Source organism: Erithacus rubecula, assembly GCF_903797595.1.
Source record: "Erithacus rubecula genome assembly, chromosome: 21".
Lineage (NCBI taxonomy): Eukaryota > Metazoa > Chordata > Aves > Passeriformes > Muscicapidae > Erithacus > Erithacus rubecula.
The window spans coordinates 5,926,677-5,943,511 of NC_136673.1; the positions used below are offsets into that span (position 1 = coordinate 5,926,677).

The 16,835-nt window shown below is 44.9% G+C and overlaps 1 protein-coding gene across 3 annotated transcripts in view; it reads right to left on the reverse strand.

Annotated features, from left to right (window-relative positions):
• EEIG1 (estrogen-induced osteoclastogenesis regulator 1) overlaps positions 1 to 16,835 on the reverse strand; it is a 32,423-nt gene that overhangs the window by 14,073 nt on the left and 1,515 nt on the right. Inside the window, exons 2-3 of one of the 3 annotated variants that reach the window (XM_079324322.1) lie at positions 16,328 to 16,456; positions 15,827 to 16,185 (exon numbers count right to left, since the gene is read on the reverse strand). In XM_079324322.1, coding sequence (XP_079180448.1) covers positions 15,827 to 15,972 — 146 coding nt within the window. In that variant the 5' untranslated portion in view covers positions 15,973 to 16,185; positions 16,328 to 16,456. Of the gene's footprint in view, positions 1 to 15,826; positions 16,457 to 16,835 lie in introns of all 3 variants that reach the window. The other 2 variants (XM_079324321.1, XM_079324320.1) reach the window with 2 other exon arrangements.

Here is a 16,835-nt window from a genome sequence, read left to right on the forward strand (position 1 = left end):
GGGCTGCACCAAGAGAAGTTTTCTTTCATTCTAATCACAAGGCAACTAAAAGTAAAACAGAAATGAACAGTTTCAAATTAGAAGTGTCTAATTTAAAGTTTTACTCTGTATTTGGAGAACCAGAAATAGTTCACACCAATGTCAGGTTGAGGTGCCAATTCAATGTGTCTTCAGAAGTTTTATTTTAAAAAAAGCTGTCTGTATCATTTTGCAAAAAAAGCTCCCAGAAGGTTGAATCCCTGCCAAGCTAAGCTTTGCCCTCTTCTGACTTCAGACTTATTCAAAGCTGTGTAATTACTCTTTCCAGACCTAAATATACCTCCTCAGAATAAACCAGTGCAATCCTGTGGCAGCTTTTTGTGAAAAGTACAGTTTTGGAAAGAGTTTTGTGAGGTCTTCTAATCCTGGAGCTGCTAATCTACCTCCAGTTTTCTGCATCCCTCATCCCTATCCTACCCCTCAAGAGAAGATTTCCCAGAAAAAGAGCAGCTGGAAGATGCTTCACCATAGCATGGTGAGAATTCAAGTAATGGGAATGATGCACAGCAGGGTCCCCCTGCTTTACCTGCTTTTGGAGAGGCAGCAGTGAACTCTCCAAAGCCACTTTGGGTTGAGATCTCACACCCAGCTCCAGAGACAGGCAGAAAAACACACAACAAACAGACCTTAAAGAAGAGATGTTTCCCAACTGAGATTGAAGTGCCATGGACAGACTAGCACTGTTACAGAAAGCTGCAAGGCTCACTCTGAATTCAAGCTGGTAAAGAAAACACTTCTAGAAAAAGGCCACATCTATGACCCATGCTATATTGAGCTACTGTGAACCTCTCTCCCACATGAAACCCCAGCTAATGAAACACTAGAGCAGAGATTAAAACTTCTATTTACAGACTCAGAGCTGAGTTGTGGGTATCAACCTTCCACCACCCGCTGAAACACTTCTGCCTTGCTAAAGCATTTAGAAAAGCAGATGTTTCACTCCTGCTTTATCAGAGTTGTCACACATAAGACAGTGTCATAAAAAGGCCACAGCCTTACTGGAAGGACTGCAGCTACAAAATACAGCTCATAATGTCAAACGTTTCACTGGAGCAGTGTGTCTCAGTCTGATGTTTCATGCATGAGGCAAACGTGGGAAAACCTCAGGCTAAATGGGACAGTGTAGAGATAAGCACACACAAAGAGCTGCTTATTCAGATTTACTCCTCCTCCTTACACAGAGGGGAAGGGTAAGCTTTCCTATTTCTGATGCTCAGTCCACATGCCCACTGTCCCCCCTCTGAGATGTGGATCTGTGTCAGAGCCTTCAAGCAGAACTAATCCCCCCTCAGCAGACCTAGTCCTCTGCACCTCCTCCCTGGCTCACCACTGCAGCAGGAGCAGCAGCATCTTATCTGATAATGCACAGGAGAGATAATACCATTTTAAAGAGGCTGCCAAGCCAACACCCAGCCCAGATTCTTTTAAGTACAATGAAAAACAGCCCTTCAAGGGGCCCTGACACACACCAGCAGTGGGTCTTTTGGGGAGTAAGGGAACACAATCCCTGCAGTGCAGGTACAATCCCCTCAATCACAGAAGGGGATAAAGAAACAAAAAAAATCACGTTATTTCAGCAGATTGCACCTGAAAGGCATTCAGCTGCAGAGGCACAGTTAAAACAGTCCCATCTAATCCCCAGCCCTTCCAAAGGCTGAATTAGAGCAGAATCACTGACACCTCCATGGCTTTGCAAAGCCTGGAACAATCCTGTATTTTGCTCCAGAGAAGACAGATACTATTTTAACTAGGTTATCTAGTGCAAAGCTGTAGGAGAGACCTTTTGTAAGGGCAAGGAAAAATCCCTGAAAAGCCTATTTCAAAACTGACTTTCTAAGATGTTTAGGAACCAGCATTCACACACACCCTGGCATTCACAGCACACTAAAATATATCCCATCCTACTAACACAGCAGGTCCTGCTACAAACAATGCCTAATAGCTGCCTATAAAACACAGAAATTACAAAAGTGGGTGAACATACATATGTAATACAAAGCAAGCCTTCATTTAACCATTAGCTGGTTTAGATTTACAACCCAGAACCTGCAGGTATCTCCAAATAATGGGGTTAGGACAGGGCACTTCATGGCAGTACACACATTATTAAAGAAAAAAATGCAGCTCTGAGGCTTTGCCATCCAGATGCCTGGCAAGGAGAAGGAGGAATCCACAGTGAGCAGGATGCACTGTGGGCAGACAGCATGGGAACAGGTCACATCAGTAAAGCTCAGGGCTGTCACGATCCACTTAATTTTGTTGTCAAGCTCAGGGAGGCCAAAGACAGGTAGGAAAGCAGAAGCAAACACAATATAGCAATAGGTGCTGGAAGCTCAGATCCCAGCAATGAGAAGTAACAAACCACACCCCTTGGGGAACACCATACAGAATGACAAAAACCAGCTGGATGCAAAATGCATGAAATCCTAGTTTAACCTGGGGGCAGAAATGAGCTTTACAAGTTTACAGAAGGGTTTTGCCTTCCCTGAGCAGAAGCAGTGTGAGGGCTGCAGGGAACTCCCAACAATAAAGTTACTCTGCTGTGCCTGAGCTGACATCACTGGCCAGAACAACTGCCAGCCCAAGAGCTGGACATCTCCCCCTCTGCAAACAACCCTGTATTCTCCAGCTGACAAGTGCTGGTTGTTGTTCAGTAGACATGAGCAGTTATGATGGAAAAATGGCTCAGAGACAGATGATGCAGACTGTGTTACTGAGAGAACTAAGCAAGCCTTTGTTGTTTCAAACAAGTCTTATTTGGATGTTGCACTGCAAGTGTTTTAAACAAGGGTTCAGCAGTAAGGTCACTGCATCTACCACCTACTCACAAAATTAACTTTTGAACTCCCAGCAAACCCGTTCCAATGGCCCATGGTGAAGGAGGATGCCTACCCTCATCTCCCTTGTGGCATCAGCTCACACCTGTTCAGTTCTTCATTTGCAGCAGAGCAGTGATAGGTAAAGGCTCTCTAAGTGATAAACATGCACACCAATGCTTTTAGAATGAAGCAACTGCACAACCCAGCGTTTTTGGGGGAGAACAAGACAAGCTCCAAAATGTCTGTAAGGCTTTACCTGCTGTCTCTGTTCAACCTCACAGCAGGAGATGGACATCCATCCACTCCTGCTGTTCACTGGCAGCTGGGGAGGTGGGGAAGAGTGAACAGGGAAGGAAGAGTAGGGGAAAGTCAACTCAGGAAACCAGATTGCACTTAGGCAGTTAAGAGCACAGGCTGCTTAATCCCTACTGGATTGGACATGAGACAAACACAGGAAAAAGGATTAATGGCAAATGTACAGGGAAAAAAAGCTAATGGAAGAAACTCCAGGCACAACTGAGAAATCAAGGTAAGGAACAGTCCAGGTGGCTTCAGTGGGGGACAGGGGACAATGACGACAGCACCAAGTATGTGAAAAGCAGCTGAGGAAAGAACTGGAGCAAAAACAGTAAAGCAAGCACAAAATAAAAACAGTATTCAATGAATGATTTAGAAATTGTCCTTAGAAGTAACCTGGTATGGTTTGACTTTTTATGGCTTTAACTTTATTTCCAGAAAAAGCCTGTTGCTGTAAAGTACATCTTTGAAACTGTGTGTTACAGTTCCCCCCAAGGCAGTGATCAATCTTGACCAAGGTGCACCAGTACAAACCAGGGAGTGATAATCCCCCCTGGAGAATGGGGGTGGCAGCCAGTCAACCACCAGAACAAAACCCTCCAGCATCAGCATTCCTAAATGTGTATTAACAGCTTCTCTGAAAGTAATTCAGTTATGTCTGGACTCCAGTCACATGAGCCCAGACGTGTCCTTTGTAAGTGACAGACATTAAATGCTGCACCTCATGCACCATGCCCCATAGGCAAGAGCTTTCCAGTGCACTGCATCCCATGTACTCCAGATCACTGCTGGGTAGCCAGGCTCTCCAATACTTTCCACTGGGATTTATTCCAGAAGAAATATTTCCAGCCATTTCTTGTATCTAAATCTTAAAACTATTAAGTTCCTCCTAACATGAATTATGTTAAAAATATTATAATAAATGAAACAATGGAGGTTATTTTAAAAATCACATGCAGCTGGTGACCAAGTGCTACAGGAAAAGCCGCATCAGGAAACAAAATTTGTGCCAAATGGAGAAAGTCACAGAAAAATGACCCTTTAGAACTTAAAACTATAGAACAAGTCAGATGAGTTTTGGAAGGGTAAGCAAGGGTGGAGCAGGGAGAAGGCACGGAGAAATAATTCTAACAGACTTAGCTGCAAGCAGCAAGGAATGGATACATAACATTTTAAAGATGAGACGTGCCCAGCAGAGCCACTCTGCTTTGAGGTATTTGTAATTTACATTCTGTCTTCTGGAAGCAAAGAAGAAATGCTGGACATGAGGAAAACAAACCCAAGAAGGGAGTGTAACAGTAAATGCTGTGCAATACATCTATTGTTACACACTGTGCTGAAGGCAGACCAACCCAAAGCAACACACATCCAAGGACTTCTTGCCACATCTACAGAGCACGAGCTCTTCCTGGTCTGAGGCCAGGGATGTGTGCCAGGAGCAAAAACATCACAAGAACTACCAAACTCTTATGTGTAAAGAAAGGGATAGCTGGATAGATGACTCAGTTACTAAAACACAAGTCTGTAATAACGTGCGTATTGAACACTGAAAGATGCATTTGCTTTTTCTGAACTCTCATCATGCACTGAGTCACCACAGCAACTCCTACTTCCATTGTTCTGACAGACCATGTTGGAGCTGGGTTAGCCAACAATGAGCCATGTGCCAGGCTGCCAAGCCCACCACCAGCCTTCCTCCCATCAGCAAACCCACAGGGATTTAATTTTCAAGAAACCAGAGCAGGTCTGCCCTGCAGATTGCACCAGCTCCCACACTCAGGGTTTTGTACACCAGTGTCCTTTCTCCAGCCTGGCTCACAGGTGTTATTCCTCTTGCTTTTTGTTACCTTCACACCCAACATGCTCGTAAGAACTTGTCTAACTCTGGACCTAAATACCTCTTAGATCTAATATTCCACAGCTACAACCACTGAACAATCAAATGTGCATAAAACAAGCATGAGGGCAACTTAACTATTATGAGCTCTAACCTACACCTCCTGTCTAAGCCAGGGGGGGTGAAAAACCCATACTGAGAGAATTCCCAGTTACTGGGGGGTGGAAGGCACAGAAGGAGGGCTGTTTAGGCTCATTACCAATGACTGCATAGTAAACCCCACAAAAGTTAAAACAGGGTGAAAAAAATCCCAATCCTTAGAGGGCCTACTGGCCCCTTGGACAAATCACAACTCAAATTTCCCCAGTGGCAATAACAGGCCGAGGAACTAAAGCTTCAGAAGGTCCCAAACGCTTCAGAAAAATTCCAAAGTTGCTCTGTGCAGATGCTTACAAGATACAATAAATTCCAGAGACAATATGTGTTTCTGTATCACAATGTGACATTTCTCGAAAGCCTTTTCACTTCTGGCAAACCACAGATGTAAAATGAAAACTCGCTGATTATCCATTGCTGGTGTATTTATAAACTTTCTTCATCCCCTAAGTGTTAGCTGTCATTCTGAGAGATTCCAGATTTGCATTTTGCTGACTATATTTAAACTCTCAGTGAAGAAAGACAGCAACATAGACTCCACCAAGGAGAACTGTGATAATGTGCCCACCTCACAAGGCACAAGACTACAACTCTACTGCAAGAAAGGTAGCTTTGAGTACAGGATGCTCTTATGAAGAAAAAGCTACTTATAAAGAAAAAAGCTACTTTTCAAAACAAAACTAAAAAACCAACACTTGTCCCCACAAGATGAGAAAAATCCAGTCATGGGGCAATTCAATAGGCTGAGGCTTTGTTGGGATAGAAAATCTGGCAAATGAAAACTGAGAAGGGAATCAACACAAGACTAGGAACATCACTAACAAGTGATGTGCAGAGACAAATGCTTTTGCCTCTAAGGCAGATTTAGGGCACGTGAAGACATCATGATGCCAGAATGGTTAAGTGACTTTTTTTTGCCAATATCAACCCTGCTTCAACTAGGAGAGTTTGCCAAGGTAGCTGTATCAGAGAGGTCTTTATAGTGTAAATTAACCTGCACATGAGGCCAAGTTAATTTCTGGAATAATTTCATTAATACCATATGATGTAACATCACTGCAATTTGGCTCGAATATGCTGAAGAGTCTTTCAGTAAATAAGCTGCCTGAAGTCAACCCTGGTGCTAAAAGTAGGTAGAGTTACCCAAGAGGTAACACCCAACCATGCTCAGACGTGTTTCCCTATGAGTCACTTCTATAGAGTACATATTTACTCAAAACAAATACAATAGCCAGGAGAAGGCCCTTTATACATTAGCAGCAACGTTTTCATGCCAGGATCAACACGGGTGTTTATGATGGCTCCTTTATAGAGGCACCATTCAGCAGCACTAACCAGGTCACAGGATTTACAGACAAGGTCCAAACACGTCCTCCCTGAACCTCTGTCCCCTCCATCAACACCTATCACTGCTGGTGTTTATCAGCAAAAAGGCCACTCAGCAGGAGAGGTTCTCAAATGAGAAGAGGCTGCTGAGCAAAGCTTGTTGACCCCTGACTCACCACTGTACTAGTGGTGACGAGCTGGGACTCCTAAATCTGCCTCTCCCAACTCTCCCTTCCCTTCTGCCCCAGTTTCAGTGTCAGAGCCAGCAAGGAGGGAGAGAAAAGGGTCTGAGACACAGCAGTTAGAGCTGATTTTGCTTCTCTGGAGCCAGAGCTGCAGACAAACACAATCCTCTAAGAACGACCAACATCTCATGGTGCCACTTGTCCTAATGAGAGAAAGTAATTTCATAAATTACATCTTGTTTAAAAGCAGAATATGGGAGAGCTCTGCATTTAGAGGCAGCAGCAAATGCTGGTTAACACCTTGGGAGATGTCAGCACAGGATCCCATTGCAGGAGCAGGTTTCTGAGGATCTGGGAGGCTTTACCTCCCCCGTGGCTGTCACCACAAGCTGTATTCAGACATGCTCCCTTGATTCTCTCCTGCTGAGAGCAACTGACATTAGGGATCTACTGCATCACTTCTGGAGGGAAAACAACAGGCAGGTTTGTTTTGGAAGAACAGATGCACTTACAGCAGGAGAAGTCATCACCATAAACCTACAGCAGAAACAAACTTTAAACAGAACAGGAGCCACAGTACGATCAGCTACTCCCTGTACAGCACAAAAAGGATGCTCAACAAAGCAGAAAGGCAGCAAAAGACAGCAGCAGTTGTAGGAAATAAACTCCATCACAGTACAGTTTCCCTTGCATCAAAGAGCACTGCAGGCTACAGAAGGTACAAATGAGCAGCACTGCACTTGAAAGAATTTGACATTTATATAGATGGAATAGCCAGGTGCTACCAGAACAGGCCACTGACAGAAGCCAGGGAAAGCTTTCCTGCAGAGGGGTTACTGTAAATTAATCTGTAACACAGGCCTCTGTTCAGCCCCTACTGCTTAGTCTGGAGGCAGGATGCTGCATTAGCTGGGGCTGACTGGCTGCAGCAAGGCTGCCTAAGTGCAAATGGCATTGCTTCATTTGGGAGCAATGGAGCATTAACAGCTCTGGAAAAATTGCTGAATTATAAATATCCTACGTGCCTCCCTCAGTCTCTGACACGCAGGCACAGCCTAAGCAAGAATGGGAGGAACAGGAACTAGCAGGAGAAATGAGTATGATGGAAACATCATACATTCTTCAACCTATACAGATGCAAACAAAAACCCACTGAACACCACGATGCCACACCCAACCTCATCTTTGCTGTCTCAAGCATGGATAAAGCCTCAAAGTCAGATACAAAGCCAGGTTAAAAAAAAAAATTCTCTATGCCAGGATTTTTTCCAGACAAGTGTTTCCTTCTTCCTCTCCCAGCCATGTGCATTTGTTGTTTTTTTTTTGATCAACAATATTATCCCTTTAAGAGTGGAAACAAAAGTGACCAGACAGAGAACAAGACAGCTGGAAAACATTGTCAGGGTTCACTCTGGCCTCCCCATTTTGGACTCCTCACACTCCCAACTTGCAATTCAGGAGAAATGGGAACTCCACTGGCAGGCAGAAGCACAGGTAGGCATGCACTGACCAGTCCTTCATGTGGCAGCTGGCTGGAGGGAGTCTGTTGATCATTAACCAATAGTCATTAGTGAAGCATATTGTCACAGTCATTTCATACAAAGTTTTATTCTGGAAGCAAAATGGAGGTATGTGACTTCCAAATGGAAACCCTGAGGCCACATCCATTTCACAGGATTTTCTATTACAGGTACCTTGGTCTGCTTGTCCATTGCACAGCCAGACTGGAGCATAGTGCTTGGTAATTTTTGACAGGCACTAAAGAAACCTTACATTTGTTTTCTACATTTGGTATACTGAATAGCAAGAGATGGTATTTGCCTCACTGAGGGAAACATGCAGCTCTAGAAAGCTCCAAAAGAAAGTTTTCCAGCTTTAGCTGGTTATTTCAGAAAGCACATTTCAGGGCAGTTACCAACCACATGACCTTTGAAGGTCTCTAAAGCTGCATTACTCATTAGTGATGCAGCTTTCTAGCCCTTCCAGGACAGTAAATCCACATAGTCTCTTCCTTCCTCCCATGTAAACACTCACAGCGCTTTCAGGCTGAACAGAGTTCATTTCTTATTTAAAGTATAGCATACAGCAGCAAAAGTATTTTTAGCTTCATCCCATCTCCTACTACAACATGGGACCTCCTTCAAGGCCTCTCACCAATGAGGTAGGAAAAGGCCAGCCAAGGGAAAGGCATAATCCTGCTCTTGCTATCCACAGGGAGTGTGGCTGCTATAGACTGTTCTGCTTAGGTAGAATGTCCTGTCTCTTCCCCACCTGCCTCCTCCCAATCCTTTAGTCTCCATGTGCTTCCTCTTCATTGTCTTCCTCATCCCCATAACTCCACCCCAGCTCCTTGGCCTTATCCACTGAGCTACAGGGGTGACCCTTGCTTGAGAAGCACATGACAATGACATCCACGACAATCAGCGATTTCGAATCCTGCACAACAATTCCCTTTCTTGCTCATCGGATTAAAAATACACCGAACAAGAAGGCTGTTCATGCAGTGAACACAGGCACAACTGTTTGTCTAGTGGGAAGTGCCTTTCAAACCCAGGCACTAAAAGGAGATGCCCAGTCCCACTGGATGGTACCAGAGGGATCATGATGCCAAGTCCGGAGTTACAACAGCGACGTGCATCGTGTCTCCCAGCAAGTGCACTTGGCACAATGTGAATAAACTGCAAGACGAAAAAAATAAAAGTCTCTCACCCTGCAGGGCAAGCAGCTGGTACTGTGGTAGGCTGACACAACCTGAAATAACACCTGAAATGATCACCTCTACAGCACAGATTACTGACATAAATTCACAGGACACTACAGAAGAAACGTGCAGATCCAAATGTTGGTCCAGGGAACTTCCAAAGGCTTCTGGTTATTATAAAATAACCCACAGCTATGAAATGATCCCTGACCCATTTCAGAGCAGGCTGCAAGCACAGTGCAGAGCTGGCAACCCACAGAGGATGCAGAACATATCCTGTTTGAAGAAGGGAGGTCACACACAGAGCCACATCCGCCTGTCCTCGCACGGATGAGGCCACGCACAGGTGGATGCTGCAGAGCTCACCATCCCACACTGCCAGGCCTGAAGACACTGGGCTCTTTCCTGAAACACTACCAGATGTAGTTTCCTGCCATAAAATTGTAATAAGAAATAAATCTGTACCTGCCTCATTTATCTAGAAACTGGTACCAGAACAACTTGCCACTGGCAACTTATGGGCTATTAAAATACCAACCACTGTGCAGAGAGACCACAGGCTGCCAAAGGCACGCATGAATTCTTCAGAAATTCAGCTACAAAGCTAGAGTCAACACTAATGGCAGCTCAAGAGCACAAAGGCTAAAGAGACTGGAAGCCCTTCAGGTTTTTTCCTGTATTTCAGAAATAAATATGTCTTAAAGGAACAGGGCCACTCTCACCTAACCTTCCCTGATTCTCAGCCAAAGCTCATGGTATTGTCACCCTGCAAAGTAAGTGGGCCACAGAGCCCCAGTTTCCCGTTAGAACATTAATTTTCAATGAGTAATTTTTTTGAGCCAAGGGCTGCTTAAGTCACACAGATAAGGCTGTTGCTAAGAGTCAGCTGTCAAAGCAATGCCAGCTCAGAATCAGCGATGAGGGGACGTTTGAAAGCTGCCTGTATCTGAACGTATTTACTGATGCTGTACACACAGCCTATCAGTTACTGAGCTTTAGATTGCAGCTTCTGGAAGCAGAGCAGCCTCTGCCTGAGCCCCAGCAGGCAGGACAGAGCCAGGGCATGAACAAAGATTGTTCTTACCCGACAGGATACAGCCCCTGTGGCAGGAAGGTTTTAGTGTAATTCTGCCAGTCTTGGGACAGGCTTCAACGTGGTAACTGGTGACAGGAAGAGGCAAGTATGGCACAAAGCAAATCAAACCACTCCAAAGGATCTGTCAGACCCTGCAGGTGCAGCAGCCAGAGCCCAGAAAAGGTGAGAGAATGCTCTGCAAACTCAAACACAACTTAGGATGGTTTGTGCTGGGGACCTTGGGGTGCTCCATCACTTCTGCAATTTTTCCAACACTCAACTTGTGAGAGGTTAAACCCCATCCACTGCTTCCACTCCCACGACTTGCACCTACGTGCAGCTGCACTCCTGGAATGAACCCCCTTTTTCTCATCTTTGCTGTCTAGTTTCTCTGTATTTGTTTCAGAATGCAAGGCACTGCAGGTACTATGCTTTAATATTATCTTGAAGTGGGTCATGTTTTATTGCAAATCACTTCTAGAGGCTGTATTCAAATCACTTCTCCATCAACACCCCCAGCTATTCCTGAGGCTGTGCCAGGAAGGAAGGATGTTATGTGAAGCTGCTCTGGAACATGAATACCAAGTCTATTGATCTGTGTAATAGTAATATTTGTGCATGTAGGGAAGGCTGGCATTTCCAGACACATTTGCAACAAAAGTACTTTTAAAACATGTTAACACACCACATGTTCTAGCAGAGGACAGAATCAAGCACATACTGTCCTAAAATATTGAACTGGGAGAATGGTTTAAAGTCACAACCAAGTTCCTTGCTCTACTAAACCGTGACAATCCCACTGGAATCAAAAAGCAGCACTCAGCAAGTGATCCCCTTTTCACTACAGACAGTTTTCTTCTCTCTCAGGGACTCTAGAAGAAACTATTTCGTTACCTAACCTTTGTTTTAAGACAGACAGTAGTCAAGATTCAGATGTCAACCAGGCTGAATCAGTCTTTCAGTCTCTGATTAAACAAATAGTTAATGATTTTCCAGTCTGAAAAAGCCAAATGTGGACAGCTTAATTACCTGAAGAGTCCTGTAGTGTCAGGCACAATGACTATTTATGTAAAGACAGTGAAGTAGGTGATTTCTAACTCCTACCACCAAGAGCTGCACTCTGGAGATGGCACATCTCGCTTCTCCCTTCACAAAAAATTTTGAATCATCAGCCCTGTGTTAGCAGGGCAATGCTTCTCCCCTTTATTTATGTCCTACAGAAGTGAATAAGTTCTGTTTATCACCAAGGCATTATGATGCTTTTTATCCCACCAGCTGCCAAAAGCAAGTAGCTTCAGGTCATTTGTGCCTACACAATGATGACATATTTACACAAAAGGTGACCTCAGTCCACAGGGAGCTGTCAGTGTGAGGTGCCATCCCAAATATCAGCATTTCTTTGGTTTTCTGGATGCAGCTTTACACCCCCAAAAATAAATAAAGTATGCAGTGCAGGAAGAGTCCTTTCATAATGACTCAATTAAAAATAGCAAGACTAAGAACACTGTGGGTTCAGGCTGCAGCACTGACATACTTGGAGGTCAGACCACCCCAACAGGGTCAGCCCTTCCCAGATCGAGCCCACATGCAAACAGGGCAGGGCTGCAGGAAACAAGCTACATTCATTATTTCAAACTGCTGCAACGAGTGCCAGGATCAAAACAACCAAGCTGAAATGCTGCAGGTGCTTGGAAAATCATGATCTCAAAGGAAACACAGTCTGAGGTGCCTCCAGAAGACAATGAGGAAGGTGGGAGATGCCCTCAAAGCCGCTCAACTTCTCAAAACAGTTTCTCCTCTAGAGTCAGACAGGGGCTTTCAGAGCACAACCCCTTCCTTCAAATCCAGGAACACCAGAGTGAAACTGCTGGCAGGCTAACAGAACAATGTAGGATGAGGTGTCAGGAGTCTGTGGATAACACCTGGCTTTCCACTTCCTCCACGCCGTGCGCCAGCAGCGCTCGCTGCCAGCACAGAGCCAGAAATCACTCAGCACCTGGCTGTCACTCAACACCAGCTCTGAAAGCAGAGAGGGGGAATTTAATTGAGTCTTCCTCTTCTGGGATACCCAAAGATGTACATGAGCTTACTGCATCAGCCTGTAGCTTTAGGCACTCATCTGGACATCCAGGCTCCTGCCTGTGCTGATCCATGGATGGGATAGCTCCCAATGAACTTGGTCTCATCTCTCTAGGAACAAAACTGCACAACCCCCTAGAAAGCTTCAAACTGCTACAAAATGCAGCCGCCCACCTGCTCCACAAAAGTGGTTGCCATGAATACATCCCTACTTCTCTGCTCCTGCTATTTTTAAACATACTTGGGAGGCAACTGAATTCGCTGGTGGTTGTGCTATTTAAGTATCTGGATTAATAATATTCAAGGAATATACTGGTACTTCTCTGTGGGGAAATACAGCACCTGCCTGGCCTACACCTGGCTCAGATACCTTTTCAGATGCCCAACTTCTGTAATCCAACTGCAAGGTGATAAACCCACAGACACAATAGATGCTTTTAACACAGAACACCGTAAAGTGAAACCTGTGAGTTTTATTCCTCAGAAGCCCCAGAAGAGCCTAAGGAAACTTTATAAAAGGAGAGGAAAGGACAAGCAAAAAGATATTTACAGCTGAAACTTTAGTCATTAAAATAGCTACAGTTTAATGCAAGACCTGAGCACAGGAAAAGTAGAACTAGAGTACCTGCCTGCAAAAAATAGTAATTTAAAAAACCCTAAACAAACCAGAAAACCCAGGAAAGGCACATCCCCAGTGCTGAATGTTCCGACAGGATCTGAACCTTTTCCAGACATCCTGAAATTTCTAAGAGCATTTAGTTTTAATACATTTGGACAGGTTCTCCTCCAGCCAGAATTGTGAGCAGTCTGGGAAGGGGGTCCCAGCCCAGTGTGGTCCCACCAGACCCAGAGCAGCAGGCTGTGGCAGCTCTGTGGGTGCACCCAGGCTGAGCTGGACTTGGGAGCAGGACAGGCTGATGGCAGCCAGCAGTACAGGCTGCTGCTTCTGCCTTGCCCATGGGTCAAATGATCCCAGTGCCACCTGACAACTCACTGGGTATATCATATTCCCACCTCCTGCCATAGACATGCACGAGGTGTCAAACAAGCTTATTGTAAATAACCTGAAAAATTTGTCTCTGGAGGTTCCTGTATAACACTCTCCTTTTCACACTACAATTACAAAAACTGATTTAACGTTTCCTCTGAAGAGTTGCTATACCTACTTCTAACCTCAGTTTACAGACTCCAGGTGACATGGGACACATTATTCAGATCAGTTTTCTGAGAACTCATGGTCATGAAGAACGACAGCTCAGCTTGATCACAGCCACAGATCTCCAAATGGCCCAGATCACAGAAGCCCAAATCAATTGCAGAGCAAACACCAGATTTCATCCATAAGCAGCTCACAAGAGATTACCTGCCAGACATTACAACCTCAAACCCAATCAGTTTTGAAATGGCTGATTTCAGAGAAACAATCACAGACTCGAAACAACTTACAGATTTTTAACACAGCACATATACAGTTTTCCTTTCTTTTAATCTTTCCCAGTGAGTATCAAAAGGTGATAGAAATGAAGAGAGGAGCCCAGAGCAAAGCCGAGGCATGACCTGGGAGCCTCTCTACACGGTAACTCTTCTGGAAATTCACCCCTCCTGAAGCTTCTCTAAGTGCAGCAGGGAAAAATACCTGGAAAAGGTCAAATGACTCAATACTACTGAGACCCGTAACTTTTCAAGCAGGAACAGGTTTCCATGTGCTTTCAGTTAGGGCACAGACAGGTTGGGGAAAGGCGGGAAACCCCCCAGCCCACTCTGCCTCTGCTCCTTTTGAAAGCTATGTCTGTGTTTGGTTTTGAATTACAGTTGATTTTGCTGCTGGAACACATCTGCAAAGCTGAGCGAACTGCTGAACCCCAGCCAGCTCAGAAAACAACCCACACGGCTGGCAGCACCAGCAAATCCCAAACGGCTCCTGGAAGCTGCTTTCAGGGCCAGCAAGGAGAGGGAGATGGACATTTCTCTGCACAGGCTTTTCCTGAAACATCCTCCAGTGCCACTGATTCTTTTATGACTCCAGGAAATTGAAGGGTTAATTTCTTTCCAAGTTCACATACTGTTTGAATTCCTTAGATAAACTGCTTCCACCAAACCCAAGGATGTAGCCTCAGGGGAGAACACAGTGAGGAAAAGCTCTTTTGATAGATTTTCTTCAAAAGAGAAATTAATTCAAAGTCCATTTCTGGAGGTGTTCCACGCCCTCGGCTTCCACCGACTTCAGATGAGGCTGCATCGTGCCTCTGGAAAAAACCCCCCAAGCTTTGAACACTGCCCTACCACTTCTGTTTGGAAGACAGAAATGTTTTCTGCTTACCCAATAAAATAACTCCTGAAATGAGAAAGCTCAGTACACAGCACCACAAAAAGGAAAACCAGACCAAACCAGGCTTTAACCCTGAGATAAAGCTGTTAACAACGAGTATAAACTGATCTGTACCTTTAAAACTCAGCAGTCACTCAGGAAAGCAAAAAAACAAGTTTTGAAAGCCACTGAAGGCTTCCCTCACATTTTGAAGAGGAAAGCAAGTCTGGGCTGTTTTGGAATTTGTATTTGCATACTATTTGTGATAATCTGTGTGCATAGTTGGAAACAAAGCAAGTTTTTATTAGCAATTAGTAACAAGAGTGGGGACAGACCTGCCTGAAGGAGTCAGAGAAATGCCAATACAGGATGGCAGAACCTTTTAAGATGTGTAGCAGAACGATACCAACATGACACAGAAAACACTGCTGCTCTGAAGTGGGAAATGCAATGGCATCAGTTCAAGGAGATAAACGGGGTCTTTAACACCAACAACTTTGACTCCAGGCAGCAGTTTTCCCTTGCACAGCAATTTGCAATGCAAAACAAACTACTTCCACCCTTACCAAGAAGAGAAATTCAGTATCAAAGGGGGAGAGCAAAGTTAGGAAGGGTTGATTTGCTTAGACATAGCTTTCTACAGAGCTGAGTTTCAAGTAAGGCATTAAAGCAGTACAGAACAGGGCTTGAAACAATGTGTGAGAACTTGGGCAAGGGGGAAAGAGAAGAGAGAATTTAATCCCCTTTCAGGGGAGTGACCTCCCACTCCCTCCCCTCATCTCTGAAAAATTCAATCCAGCTCAGATCAGCCAACACCACCCAGGTTCAGAGCTCTCCAGCTATGTATTTCTCCTGCTCCAGAGAATATGGCATGTGGGGCCCTACAACAGAACTATTAAAATCCCATCAAGGGGTAAGCAAGTGGTGGCCATATGCTAAACCACTCAAGGGAAGAATAACCAGGGAAAGAAGCATAGGCAGCAAGTCTGCAGACAAGGTCTTACCTGGTAGATAAACTAGCAAAGTCTCCTCCATCTAGCAGCCTGATTTTGCAGAACAAAACCCCATTGACAAAGGGGACAGCAGTCAGCTCTTCTAGAGTGAAACTTGTCTGAAACTTGAATTTCTTCTTCTTCATCAGGAAAGCCATGGGCAAATTCAGCGTGGAAAGCTCAGGAATTCCAAACAAGATCAGGGAGAAGTGGCTCACAGCACAAAGAGACAAGCAGAGGAAGGGCAGTCGTTCCGGGAGCACAAGCAGGGAGTAAATTCCAGTTCAGTTACAACGAGGGCCCAGCTTCAAACGCACGATTCTCTTCTCTTTGGCGGTCGGATCTGGCTGTGGGATCATCGCCACGGCAGGCTTCAGGTGAGCAGGAAGAGGTCAGATTAAATCTCTGCAACATCTCCAAGGGAAAAGTGGGGGAGGGAAGTTGGGTCTCAGCTCCAGACCAGCAGGAGCTGTCCCAGTTAGAGGCTGCAGTGCTCTGTCTTCAGCACAACACCTCCTGAAAGCATCTCTTGTGAGAAATCATCTCGAGTCCCCGGAGAGGCCTTAGGTCTGCAGGCAGCACATGCAGAGAGCTTCCAGTCTCTCTCTTGTGCAACTCTTTGATACAGGTCTTTGGGTCAGCCTTTGGGAGGGAAATGAGTAAATTAGTTCCAGCCAGTCTTGGACTCCTCCTCCAGCTCTAAAACCTGTTTGGATGGGTAATATTCAGTCCAGACTCATTCCAGTCTGAAGAGGTATGGCCCCAATTAGCCCAGCCCCAACATCCTCTTTCCCCTTTTTGCCTAGGGCAAGCTTCACTGTTGTCATCCCCCTTGTAATTTCTGTTTTGCAAAGCAGCTAATAAAAATTTGTTCTATTTTCAGTCATCGTATTTAGAAGCAGTTTACAGCACAAGATCATTATAATGCGTAGTCTAACAAGAGGAAGGAAAAGCCGTCTCAAGAAACGAAAAATACGTTTCTTTCCTGCATTTCCAACCAGCCCTAAGCGTTAGCACCTGT